Genomic DNA, 12,649 nt, shown 5'->3' with positions numbered 1-12,649 from the left:
AGTGGTAAAAACGACAGTTGTAAAAAAGACTAACTTTTTACATAAAACATTGCACTGCAAACAGCAAACTGTGTCTCCTCTCCAAAGCTTTATGAATATAGTCTTTAACAGAAAACGTTCCCTTGCCAAAAAAGAAAGTTGTTATCACTATCCAACAAGAAGAACTTTTGTGGCCTTTAAATTATAAGATAATGAGCAATAAAACAAATAAATAGTCCTCAATCTTTCCTGACTAACATTGATTATTTTCTGTCCACGGAGATGATGAAACCTTTATTTTTCCATAACTGTTCACACTGATCTTTGATTTGTGGTCTGCTCCACATATGGCTATGATGTTTTCAATGGGGCATACATGAAATTTCGATACTTTAAGTATATGTTGCTGACGATACATCTGTGCGGTGCAGCTTTCAAACAAACTCATAAAAAATGCATGCTCCAAACATCTGAACTGTTGTTTTGATGAACACCGCGGGGTCACAGCGGGTCTGACTCATCGGGAACTCCTTGGTATTACGCAGGCTGCAGCCACGACACATGTGTGCGCCTCTGATAACACAATCTGCATGGTAAAAGCGAGATGTCTTGCAAGACGAGTGCGTGACAAATTCAACAGACAGAAGCCGGATGAGCGCGTAAGGCAGTCGTTTACCTCGCCAAAAAGCCAAAAGGTTACAGGGAGCAGTGCCAACCTGCGTACGCTAAGGGAAAGATAAAAACACGTATGTACACGCCTACAAAATAGTAAATAGAGTAAATTTGACCATTTCAATGCTGTTCTGATGACTGGCCGCAAAAAGTGCTGAGTGGCAGACCGCAGTTGCATGTGAACACACAGAGCATCAGCAGGCTTCGTCTAAAGTTGACAGGACGCCATGGATAAACTACCCAGCATCCCCTCTGAGGAGCCCAGGCTGAAGAGAGACTTTGACCAGATGTGAGTCCATTTGATTTAGATCAATATGATGCCTTACACGGGTATACTGTACCTCTAAGCCCCAATGCTTTTAATATCAACTTAGTTATTAACAAACTAACAAAGTGGAAAGGAAACGTTTTTTTTAATCTGTGACTGATTGCTCTGGTCTGGAAAGCTTAATTAACAAGTAACCAACCTATAATTAGGCCTATCAGTGATTGTGATGTTATGTTGAATGTTTTTTTTTGTATGTATAGTGTCCATATTGATGTTACAAATGGAGCTGCTGCGATGCAAGTCAAATATCCAGACTTGATCTGACATTAAAGTATTATTGTATCGTATTATTAATCAGCCTTGTATTTTCACAAATCACTTTCCTCTGAGGCTTTGCCCCCCATCACTTATATGATTTAATCAGCAGGTACTGTAGCTACCGCTGTCCAGTAGACACTTTTGAGTCAGTAACACTTGCTCCACACCAGCCTTTAGGTGCAGGATTGATCACAGGAGTAGCATCCTCATAGCTCAGCAACAACACACTTACAAAACAAGAGCTTCCAGGTAAATTATTTACAGCAACCCTATATGTATGAACTGTCAGGGAGGGTTGAGACTGAAGGTGCTGCATATAGCCTCTGTGACTGTCAGGGTGTCGCTGATAAAAGATAAGCATCTGGGAACGGGTGACACAGGAAACCATGTACAGTTACACAACAGTCTGTAAAAAGTTATTCCTGGATGCTTTTATTTGTAATTTGCACTCATTTAAAACAACGGTGGAGATAGTTGAGGGTAATGATAACATCTTCACTCACCACCCAGCTCTGTAGAAGCAGGAAAAAGAGGCCAGGACCTTAAACTACAAGATACACAAGGTAGACAAGTCCTGAAATTCAAGTTCCCGTGATGGAAAAAAATACCGATTGAGAAACCATGAGTAAACCTGATAATGTCGCAACTTTAAATCAACAACCAAAAGGTCTTCTCACCTTAGATGAGCATTCCCCCTCAGGCCCACATGTACATAACCTCTGGAGGAACATATGCAGACTTCATCTGTAGATCCCCAACAGATATAGATGTGAAATATTCCTCGTGTTTTTTGCTCCGACATGTTTTCCTGATCATGTGTCTGCAGAATTCAGCTGTGTTGTGTTTGATCTCAGGGTGTTCATCAACAGAAACCTGACGCTGGAAAACATCCGATGCTATGGATTTGACATGGACTACACGATGGCCAGTACGTAACAGTAACACCTTTGTGTGTGTGTGTAAAATGTTGTCACCATGAGGATGTTATGAATCTGTATTCTGTCAGTATATATAACATATTGTGTTTGTTTGCAGTGTATAAGTCTCCTGACTATGAGAGTTTGGGCTTTGAGCTCTTAAGAGACAGAATGGTGTCTGTCGGATACCCTCATGAGCTTCTGCGCTACACATACGACCCCAGCTTCCCCACTCGGTTAGTTTTACATCAATTCGTGCAACAATAAATATATCATTTTATCTGACATTGTATGGAAACATAAGATGAAAAGAAAAAGGGATTTTTTATTTATTTTGCCTCTGGAACAGGATTGACTTGGTTTAAAAAAAAGAACTAGGAATATGTCCAATTGACAATTATTAATCAAAGGAATTTCTTTAAATAATTTTAAAAAATGATACTGTCAGGATCTTGAATATACCTTGTGTGTATATATTATTTGAGTCCATAATTACAATCTGTGTAGGTCTTCACATTACAATGGCATTACTGCATTAAAAATGATAATTTGTTCAAAATAAGCAAAAACTCAAAGATGAAACGTTAGGTCAGTTAATTGATAAGTCGATTGTCATAAAAAGAATTGGCAAATATTGCGATTATTGATTAATAATTGAGGAACCATCAAGCAAAAAGGACGACCATTTCCAACATAACATCGCCTTGGGCTTGAGGAAACTGGATGGGCATTTTTTCAATTTTTAACCTTTAAAATATAATCAAATCCCCCCTAGACATATTTAGCAGACAAGTTGTTAATGTCACGTCTTGATACCTTTGTTCACACATCCTTTTCGTTTTTCCTAAACATCAGCGGTTTAGTGATCGACACCAAATACGGGAACCTCCTGAAGGTGGACTCCAACGGGAATATTTTAGTCTGCAGTCATGGCTTCACCTTCCTCAATGGGTAAAGAAAAAATCTTATCATAATTACAGAAATGTTAAATTGATGTTTTATTAGTGAAATCTGACCTGTAAACCCAGGCTCAGGTGAGGTCAGACACTGAGACAGCGCATGTGTAACATTGACCTTTCTTATCTTTGTGATCCATAGAGAAGACATTCAAAAATACTACCCCAACAAGTTCATCCAAAGAGACGACACCGACCGTTTCTACATCCTCAACACTCTGTTCAACCTCTCAGGTACTAAATGCACTTGTAAAAAGGTTGAAATATGGGATTTTTGCTTAATCGAAACCCTTAAATTATCATTTCTTTGCATTTAAACTAAATTACTAAACAGAAGTATGTTTATACATGATATCAGTGTTCACTAACTGACCCTCCATGCACTCTGCAGAGACTTACTTCTACACCTGCCTTGTGGACTTCTTCACCAGATGCTCCAGATACACAAAGTAAGTGTTGTTGACTTCATATGTTTGATAATTCCTCCTGTTTCTTCCTCTGATTAAATTAAGAAGTGAATCCTTTGTCAAACTCTTTCTCTGCTGTTTCAATTATTTCAGCCTTGAGAAAGGTTTCCAGCACGGCGACTTGTTTATGTCCTACAGAAGCATGTTCCAGGATCTTCGAGACGCGATGGACTTCATTCATGATACGGTGAATTTAATTAACATATCCCTTATAGAATATGTAGAATTGTGTGCCATTTTCTCTAAATGTTTTTGCTGTATCCATTTGCTGTTTAGGGAGCCCTGAAGGGATGCACTGTCAAGAATCTGGAGAAATATGTTATCAAAGATGTGGGTAAACTTAACGAATATGCACAGATTTGTTCAAATTAAAGGTTGAAATGTATAATAAATTATTGTTTCCTTACAGCCAAATCTCCCTGCACTCTTAACCCGACTCAAAGTGACGGCCAAGGTCTTCCTCGCCACCAACAGTGACTACAGCTACACTAAGGTGAGCCAAAGTTTAGATACACTAAACGTTCAATTACATGAAATAAGAGTGAAGACATTAAATGCTTTTTTCTTCTTCTTTATCAAGGCTATTATGAAATACCTGCTTGAAAGTAATGTTAAGGTAATACGGTTTAGCTTTTCTTTTTAAATATTCAGAAGATATTAAGTGGATTATGTAGATTTAACATGACGCTTCATTTTTAGTCTGGAAATGAAAAGGAGTCATGGCGCTCGTACTTTGACCTCATCGTGGTGGACACTAAAAAGCCTCTGTTCTTTGGAGAGGGGACAGTGCTGAGACAAGTGGACACGGTATAAAAAAAACATCTTTCATATTAAAGAGTTACATGGCAGTGTCAATGAACTGAGCAGGCTTTGGTAATATGTTGTATTTAATGCCTAGAACACAGGAAAGCTTCGGATCGGGACGTACACCGGAGACCTCCAACATGGAACAGTGTACTCCGGAGGTGACGTTCATTTACTTGTTTGTATTTATTCACTATTGTTTTTTTAAAATTCTTATATGAAATATACTGAAGTAATAAATAACAATGGATTTTTACAGAATGTTTTATTTTGAAAGTCCTATTCATCTATGTTGTTGGAATTGTACTCTTTTTCTTTTCTTTTTCAAGGCAATTTAATTTACTTTTATTTGCTTAATTTATTGGTGGTGTTAACCTTTGTAAAATAGCTTAAACAATGCTTTAAACGTTATCTCCTCACTCCTTATTCATAACGAATATCCTTTATTAGCTTATTTAGCTGGTTGAGATTTCTATTTTCTATCTATGTGAACCCAAACAGTGATCATTTTGAAATGACCTTCTAGAAATGTCAAAGAGTAGAAGTCAAAAAGATGAAGAAGGTAATTAAATATGTAAATGCTATGAATTCAGTGGTTCGATTTTTGCTGTTCATTAGGGGTAGTGTTTATCATTCATTATTAAGCCCTTTGTTTACTGTTTGCAGGCTCTTCAGACCTCATCAGCGACCTGCTGGAGGTCAAAGGTAAAGACATCCTTTACGTTGGCGACCACATCTTTGGCGACATCCTGAAATCTAAGAAGCGTCAGGGCTGGAAGACGTTCCTGGTCGTACCGGAGCTCAACAAAGAGCTGCTCATCTGGGACAAGAAGCAGAGTGAGAACAAATAGAAACATTGTGGTTGGATTGAGGTTGTTTCCAAGCACTGATGATTATTTTATTTATGCAGGTATGTTTGAAGAGCTGAAACGTCTCGACTTCTTCTTAGCTGAGCTCTACAAGTGAGTTTATGTCCATCTGTTTTTAAAACATAGAGAACAGACGAGTCATAATGTGTTTAAAGGAAAACAAATAAGTGTTACACTAGACTTCATGAATTTGTTGAGTTTTTTGTTTTAAGCTGCAACACATGACATCACTTACTACATTTTGGAAACATTGTTGCCATGACATCAGGATGTTATTGTTCATAGACATGGGTTGCGGTCCAATAGTCCATTTAGCTTAGGAACCTTCCTAACCAAGTGAAATTACCCGGAAGTACGTCAGTGGCAGCCATGATAAGTGCTGTTCCAATGATCTATGATAGGAAAGGAGGTTTCAAACTTCCTTTATAACCTCCTTTAGCTTAGGAACCACTGGACCTTCCTTACCGAAAGGAGAGGAGAAAATGCTGCCCCACAATGCCTTGCAGCCGCAGCATTTGCCGTCACACAACAGTCGGCCGTTCACGGAAACAAACGATTATGACGGAGAAATTATATCATGAAAGTTACGGTGCTTATTAAGCATTTTAAAACGTATGTGGTAAGTTGCCAAAGTGCTTTGTTTTGAACGTTCATCAGTATTATAATCAAAAAGAGAAATATGAACGTTAGTTTTTACTGAAATGATCAAATAAAGTCAACATTTCACTGAGCTGTGTGGGGTTTGTTCAATTTTTAAAAGATGTTTGAATGGTGATATACACAGTACTAGATGTTAAGGACTAAAGTTTATAATAAATACATTTGTATTTATTTTAAGATCTTTTCATACAATCATACGTATTGGGATCATTTGTATTAATGTGGACCGGAGGGAGAGGGTGACGAGCATAAATTTCACTTTCCTTTTTTATTTCAATTACAACTTTGGTCATGAAGAATATGTTTCTCTGTTGTCCACGTTCATAAAGCATAAAACAACAGCATCAGAGCACGGTGCAGAGTCTCTAGATGAGTTTACAGTAGTCCCCCGTTCTTATTATACATCCATGTTGTAGTCCGCTGTATAAACTGTAGTTTCCATAGTTTCACCACAGCAGCAGACGCACATTTATGACGTCCGCTGGCGCATCATAAACAAGTTGGATTCGGATTCTTTAAAGTACTCTCCTAAGTCCTTTTGAATTCTCCTATCCACTATCCCTTAACTCCGTGACGTTTCACTCAGAGGTCAAGGGATAGACGATAGGGTTAGACGTTAGGAGCTGATTTTTGGACTGTTGGACCGCAACCCTGGACCGATGTAACAAAAATGGTAAACTCTTTTTTCCCCTGTGTTGGTTGTCTGCAGGCATCTGGACAGCGGCAGTCAGGAGTGTCCTGACATCATTGCCATTCAGACCAGAATGAAAGTGAGCTCTTCGTATTAAAACACATCTACATTTTGTAATTCTTCAAGTTTTTTCTGGTAGTTATAGATAGATGAAGGACATGGATGCACCATGTTGTTAATTAAGTTGCTCCTACATTGAAGGGTTTAAATAAAACAGCAACACTGGCTTTAGAAATACGTAAGCACATTTAGGCTCTATTTGGATGACGGATATAAAGATGTTGTCTTAATAAAAGCCCAAATCTATGGGTTGGAAACTTCAGTAATCTATAATCATAAACAACATATGAAATAAAGGGACATGTGTTGGTATTTGTACACTGCAACAGAATAATCATACCCAAATTATTCTTAGCCTTAGTTTTGTAGTGTCAAAAGCCAAGTAATCCTGCATCGTTGGCGCACGTTTAAGACCAGAAAAGTCTTCTAAAAACTTTGTGGATGATCGTATGCAACAGAATCCAAAACCCTGATGACTGGTATGATAGCCATGTGTGTTTCAAATGTATTATTACCCTCTGTCAAGGTGTTTGTGCTGATGTTGCTGGTGTTCTCAGGTGCTGACTCACAGGATGGACATGTCCTACGGTCAAATGGGCAGCCTCCTGCGCAGCGGCTCCAGACAGACGCTGTTTGCCAGCCAGATGCTACGTTACGCAGATCTTTACTCTGCCACCTGCCTCAACCTGCTGCACTACCCCTTCAACTACCATTTCATGGCCCCCCCAGTCCTGGTCAGTCCTCACACACACCTAATATGTAAAGAATATTTTGAGAAAAATGACATTAATTATAAGCCAAATTAAAAATAAATATGTATTCAGCTGTTCTCACAAAGCCCACATCTGTAATAGCTCTTAGTAGGGTATTACATAATTGTGAGGCACAGTTATAAAAGTACTGCTGCCTATTTTCTTGAATTTTAATTGTGTGTGTTTAGAAACCTAGCAGCGGCAGAAGGATTATAAAATGACAGTCTGTAATGTAGGCCAGTGTAAACCATTAATGACTTTCAAAACAAGAACAAGAACCTTAAAATGTGTCAAAAAAGATATGTGGAAGCAATGTCGTGGAGCTTAAACTACACCAGTCTTTTCTTCAAATGGAACAGACCAATAAAAAGGACATTGCAATAATGTAATGTATTTGAAATAGAAGCATGAAAAAGTTTTCTTGAATCTTTTTTAGGATGGCTGTACTATTTTGGCAAAGCTTCTGAAGCGATAAAAAGCGTGTTTGATCCCCTTCTTTGTCTGTTGTAAAATTTATTTTTTCTAAATAGTTTTTCATCTGTTACATCTCATTCTTATTCCTAAACTCTCTCAGATGCCCCATGAATCTGTGTTGCAACAATCGACTGATTTCGCTTCAACGGAGCTCACCGTCACCAACAACATTGTCAAGATGACCAGAAACTAAGGGTATTATTATTAAATATGATGCATTATTATGTACTTGATTTTCACAGAATTCTGCTAATATGTTATTAAAATGTCTCTCTCTCGCAGAGCTAAGAACAGCTGTGATGTTTCAGAAGAAGATATACAGAGAATATCGTGTCTCTGCATGTCATGGACACAGAGTGACTGTTTGCACCTGAGCTTGTATAAAGAGTTTGATGCAGCCTTGAAGTGACTCAAAGAAAACTAACTTATTGCCCCCCCTAGTGGATATGAAGTGCTATGCAACAAGCTCTTAGCAGACTCAGGGTTCTGACTGTTTGTGTGTTTGTTTGTATACTATTATGTATGTACATACATGTAGTGTTGCATCTGCACTTTTTATTTGTGTCATTATTTGTAATAAGTATCTTTATTTATGTTTTGTTTGTGAAACTTCGGCTGAGCCATTTCAATAAATCGTTTATATCATTTGTTTTTATCGGTTTTATTTAAGATTTTTTTATTTTTTTATTAGAGGACATGCAGACAGACAATTCTCAAAGAGACTATTTGTTTGTTAGGAAGTAGTTCCAAAGAAAATTGCTCCCAAAGAAGTAAACTCAGAGTAACCAGGTGTCTACAAATAAACATTGCTGTTGAGTTTTTCCTTTTTAAAGAGCCTGTGGGCACCAAATAAAATGTATCTTGCGATATAATTGGCATTATCTGAGGAACACAAAAATAAAACCTGGGCAAATGGAACCAGAACTAAAGGAACTAGAAGCAAGTTAGTTAAAGTTTGATTTAATTATTTGGATAAGCTTACCCTTTAAAGCTATCTGTCTGTATTGCACCTGTTGTCCATGTGATGGCAGTGAATCACCAACAGACTCGGGTCCTGTGTGTGTGTGTGTGTGTGTGTGTGTGTGTGTGTGTGTGTGTGTGTGTGTGTGTGTGTGTGTGTCAACTGGCTGAACAACTGAATATGGCAAGCTAAATATTTGATTTGACAAAACAATTATCCATCTTTTTCTTCTCAATGACATGAATCATTGTTTTACCAATTAAATACAGTCAGAAAACATCCGAAAAACTCATCTGTAAATACAACAGTTCATCTCCTTGAAGGCGAAACTGATGCAGGTTTATGTATATATCCCATCTTAATGAAAACTAATCTTATTTTGCTGTTGTCATAGTGGAAACACACACCTGTATAGTATTATACACACAATCTGTATCTTCCTTCTCGGCTCTGAGAGTGCTGCTCCCACGGGAGGCCAACCTTTATCAAGAGAGAGCTCAGAGGAATGTGTTGTCTCTCTCTCTCCCTCTCACACACACACACACACACACACTATGTATCTTCCTCAAAGTATCAGATTATGTGATCATATATAACTTGGAAATTATTTATTGATGAGTGTTCTTGCAGTTTCTCCTGTTTTCCTGCGTTGCGTCTATCCAGAGCTACACATTTCACTCAGCAGAGAAGCTGATGCAAACATGCTATCATGCTGTCTCATGTTGGATTTGATCTTGCCATGGTATAATTCATTGATTGTTCGAGCAACTATAAGGAGGTCTTCACATGGATCGTATAATCTATTAATAGTCAAACTGTTACACTTTCTAAGAAAACCTAACATGCAAATCCAAACCAGGAGCCCCACTTTCTGGCACCTCCCCCCCACAAACACACAGGCACAAAGGCACACAGACACACACACTTCCTAGATGATTTCATTTCCTGTATTAGGTCTATTTCAGCTCATTTGTGTTTCCCTGGTCATTGTCTGCTTGTCACCTGGATTGTTATTGTACCTAGGCTTTTATTCATTTTACACAATTTGTCACGTTTTATTTTATCACCTGCTCAGATCTTCAGCTTTCATCAGTTCCTATTGTTGTTGTTCTTAAATATCTTCTCCTCAACATAATATCACACTTTGTACATAAACTAACCTTTTAGATATCTGATTTTAAATGAAACATACAGGGAAGTCCCCACCCTCCACTTTTTTAATAATATATAATTTTATCAGTGAATAATCAACATTTTAACCTTTAGAATGAATGTAGTCATATCTTTGATTTAGAGGTAGCCTGACTCCAGACCAACCGCTCAGTGGGGATAGCCAGGAAATGTGTAGGCTTTGTTTCTAAATGTAATCCTTTAACAATTGTTGCGAGAACCTGCAGGAAATAACATGAACTATATCCTATGCCTGCTGGTGATATTTAGTGTGCAAACAAGTCTGTCTTGCAAATTCTTTTGACAAACACACACACACACACACACACACACACACACACACACACACACACACACACCTATTCTTGCTCTGCGACCCCTCCTTCCTCTCCTTTAGGCAACACACACACACACCTATTCTTGCTCTGCGACTCCTCCTTCCTCTCCTTTAGGCAACACACACACACACACACACACACACACACACACACACACACACACACACACACACACACACACACACACACACACACACACACACACACACACACACACCTATTCTTGCTCTGCGACCCCTCCTTCCTCTCCTTTAGGCAACACACACACACACACACACACACACACACACACACACACACACACACACACACACACACACCCCTGTACTGAAGAGGTGTGAAAAGGCAGTTTCTCTGTGCTGCTGTTTAGAGTTTCAGCAACATTGCATTCTGTAAAAATATTTGATTGATTTAAATACAGTAATTCACACCTTCTATAATTATAGTATTACAGAGATGGGGATTTGTGTTGAGGATGTCATTTCATTAGATCACAAAACATCAGGAAACATTTATGTAAATGACATCAAAGTCAACCTTATGTTTCAGAGGGAGACACTGGGTGCTTCACTGCAGTGAGAGTTGCCAAATAAATGTCGACAATAATATATATTCTATTCTATTCACCTCAAATATAAAGTTATGGGTGGCAACAAGTCAGTATTTTCATATTATATTCGAATATAGGAATTACAAATATTCTATTTTGTGGCTTTTTATTTATAAAGCCAAAGATGTATGCTATTCATTTTCACAGAAGACAACATTCCTCTTTGCTAACTTGTGACTTTCTCATTCAATTTCACTTTATTCAAATTCAGTAAGATTACCCTTTTCAGCATGATATGACAGAGAAGTACAAACACTCTGTATCTGCTCTCTCTCAACCTCTTTGTCCATAATGATGAAAATATCCAAATTCTATGTTTTTCTTTTAAGCTGTTTGGCTTAATCAATCAGAGGTATGCAAGTTACTATTTCTAATTATTATTTCTAATATATCGTCAAACTCAATATGCAAATTCTGATTAATATCTGCACTTTGGTTGTCTTGGGAAACTAGAAGTGAAAATACAGTTGAACTAAGTATGGCTATGCATTTTAAGTTTACAAGAGTAAATTCCTGTATTAAGAGGTAACAACAAAACTATTATTAAGTGACATCAGTGTGTTAAATCACACTCATTCACACTGTGTTGATACATTTACACTACCTTTTCTACTGCGAACAGGCCGTGATCGGGCCTGAGATTTCAATGTTATTATAGGATATCATTTAATGGAGGAATACATTAATTTTTTTCCAGTTTCATTCATAATGTTCTTTTCTTTTATTCAAATATAAGCCAGGCATTACGTTTTTCAAAAGGCTATTTCAAGTCTGAGAATTTTTTTTATCTGATAGCCAACCATTTTTTTTAAAACATTATTTTCTGCCCTTTTCATTGTTTTTTCCAAGAAAAATAACAATGAGCAATCGAAAACTTCATTTTATTCATCTTTATTCAACAAAGAAAAATAACAGACATTTCTTACATCAGATAAATCTGTTAGAAAACCACAAAAAGAATTAAAAACATATAACTTTATTTTAGCTACACAATTTTGAACACAGTTTATTACTTTCCAACACATTTTCTAAAGCTAAGTTCATGTATGCTAAAAAGCAAGCTTTATTAGCTACAGTAAAATGAATCCACACCCACTTGTGAACAGCAGGCCTGACACATTTTGAAGGAAAAGACACACAAACATTTGTTTCATGCGTAGCAGTCGGAGCATGTTGTGTTTTATGGACCTAATGAAATACAGATGTCACTAACTCATAAGCTTTTATTCTATGTAGTTTTGTCTGCACATGAAAAGGCTGCCTAAAAGAATCTCCCCTGACATGTTGGGTTTCACTGCAGGATACTTGCTGCTCCATGCAGTCAGATAACTGCAGAAGCACCACCGTCCCCCATTCCACACATTCCAGGATTTCCCAGCAAGCATTGCAAGCAAGCCTAAACAAGTCACGTTCTTTACTCAGGGAGAATTTCACACAGTCAAGTGACCGAGGTCTCTTTTTGACTTCCCTTCATTGTGCAATCACATAAATGCATGTCTTATAAAAATGAAAAGTACTTTTAAAAAGCCACACGATAACACCACAATCTGTCCTTCACTTGAAATGATTATCTGCATTAGTGCACAATAGACTTTATTTTTCGGTTTTTTCTAATTACTCGTTGTGTCCTTCTGCTGAACAGTTAACTGGACTGGTTGAACATTTCCACCCAGAGGTCTGCTG

General features: G+C 37.6%; 1 protein-coding gene across 4 annotated transcripts; it reads left to right on the top strand.

The window, feature by feature from the left end:
• Positions 1–666: 666 nt before the first annotated feature.
• nt5c2l1 (5'-nucleotidase, cytosolic II, like 1) lies at positions 667–8,537 on the top strand. 4 transcript variants are annotated; one of them, XR_800049.1, is made up of 18 exons: positions 668–940; positions 2,092–2,165; positions 2,273–2,390; positions 3,010–3,105; positions 3,253–3,344; positions 3,502–3,559; positions 3,671–3,764; positions 3,854–3,907; positions 3,987–4,070; positions 4,158–4,193; positions 4,277–4,384; positions 4,476–4,542; positions 5,048–5,218; positions 5,292–5,343; positions 6,609–6,680; positions 7,219–7,395; positions 7,988–8,082; positions 8,170–8,537. XR_800049.1 is itself a non-coding variant. In XM_010789226.1 (18 exons), the coding sequence occupies exons 1-17, from the start codon at positions 879–881 to the stop codon at positions 8,078–8,080; spliced, it is 1,497 nt and encodes a 498-aa protein (XP_010787528.1). In that variant the 5' UTR covers positions 679–878; the 3' UTR covers positions 8,081–8,082; positions 8,170–8,537. The 4 variants fall into 4 exon arrangements, 1 of the variants encoding a protein (XP_010787528.1); XM_010789226.1 differs by having other exon boundaries at positions 679–940; positions 6,620–6,680; XR_800050.1 differs by lacking the exons at positions 7,988–8,082; positions 8,170–8,537 and adding an exon at positions 7,017–7,140 and having other exon boundaries at positions 667–940; positions 7,219–7,310.
• The last annotated feature ends 4,112 nt before the right edge of the window (positions 8,538–12,649 follow it).

This window comes from Notothenia coriiceps, unplaced genomic scaffold, assembly GCF_000735185.1.
Source record: "Notothenia coriiceps isolate Sejong01 unplaced genomic scaffold, NC01 NC01_scaffold00032679, whole genome shotgun sequence".
NCBI lineage: Eukaryota > Metazoa > Chordata > Actinopteri > Perciformes > Nototheniidae > Notothenia > Notothenia coriiceps.
The sequence above is the reverse complement of the archived record's forward strand: the minus strand, read 5'-3'. Positions and strand labels throughout refer to the sequence as shown.

What these genes read in the sequence shown, in the direction of transcription:
- nt5c2l1 (XM_010789226.1), top strand. Translation starts at nt 879, where the DNA reads ATGGATAAACTACCCAGCATCCCCTCTGAGGAGCCCAGGCTGAAGAGA. An exon ending in CACTCTGTTCAACCTCTCAG is followed by an intron (nt 3,345 to 3,501) that starts GTACTAAATGCA and finishes TGCACTCTGCAG; the next exon opens with AGACTTACTTCTACACCTGC. An exon ending in TTCTTAGCTGAGCTCTACAA is followed by an intron (nt 5,344 to 6,619) that starts GTGAGTTTATGT and finishes GGTTGTCTGCAG; the next exon opens with GCATCTGGACAGCGGCAGTC.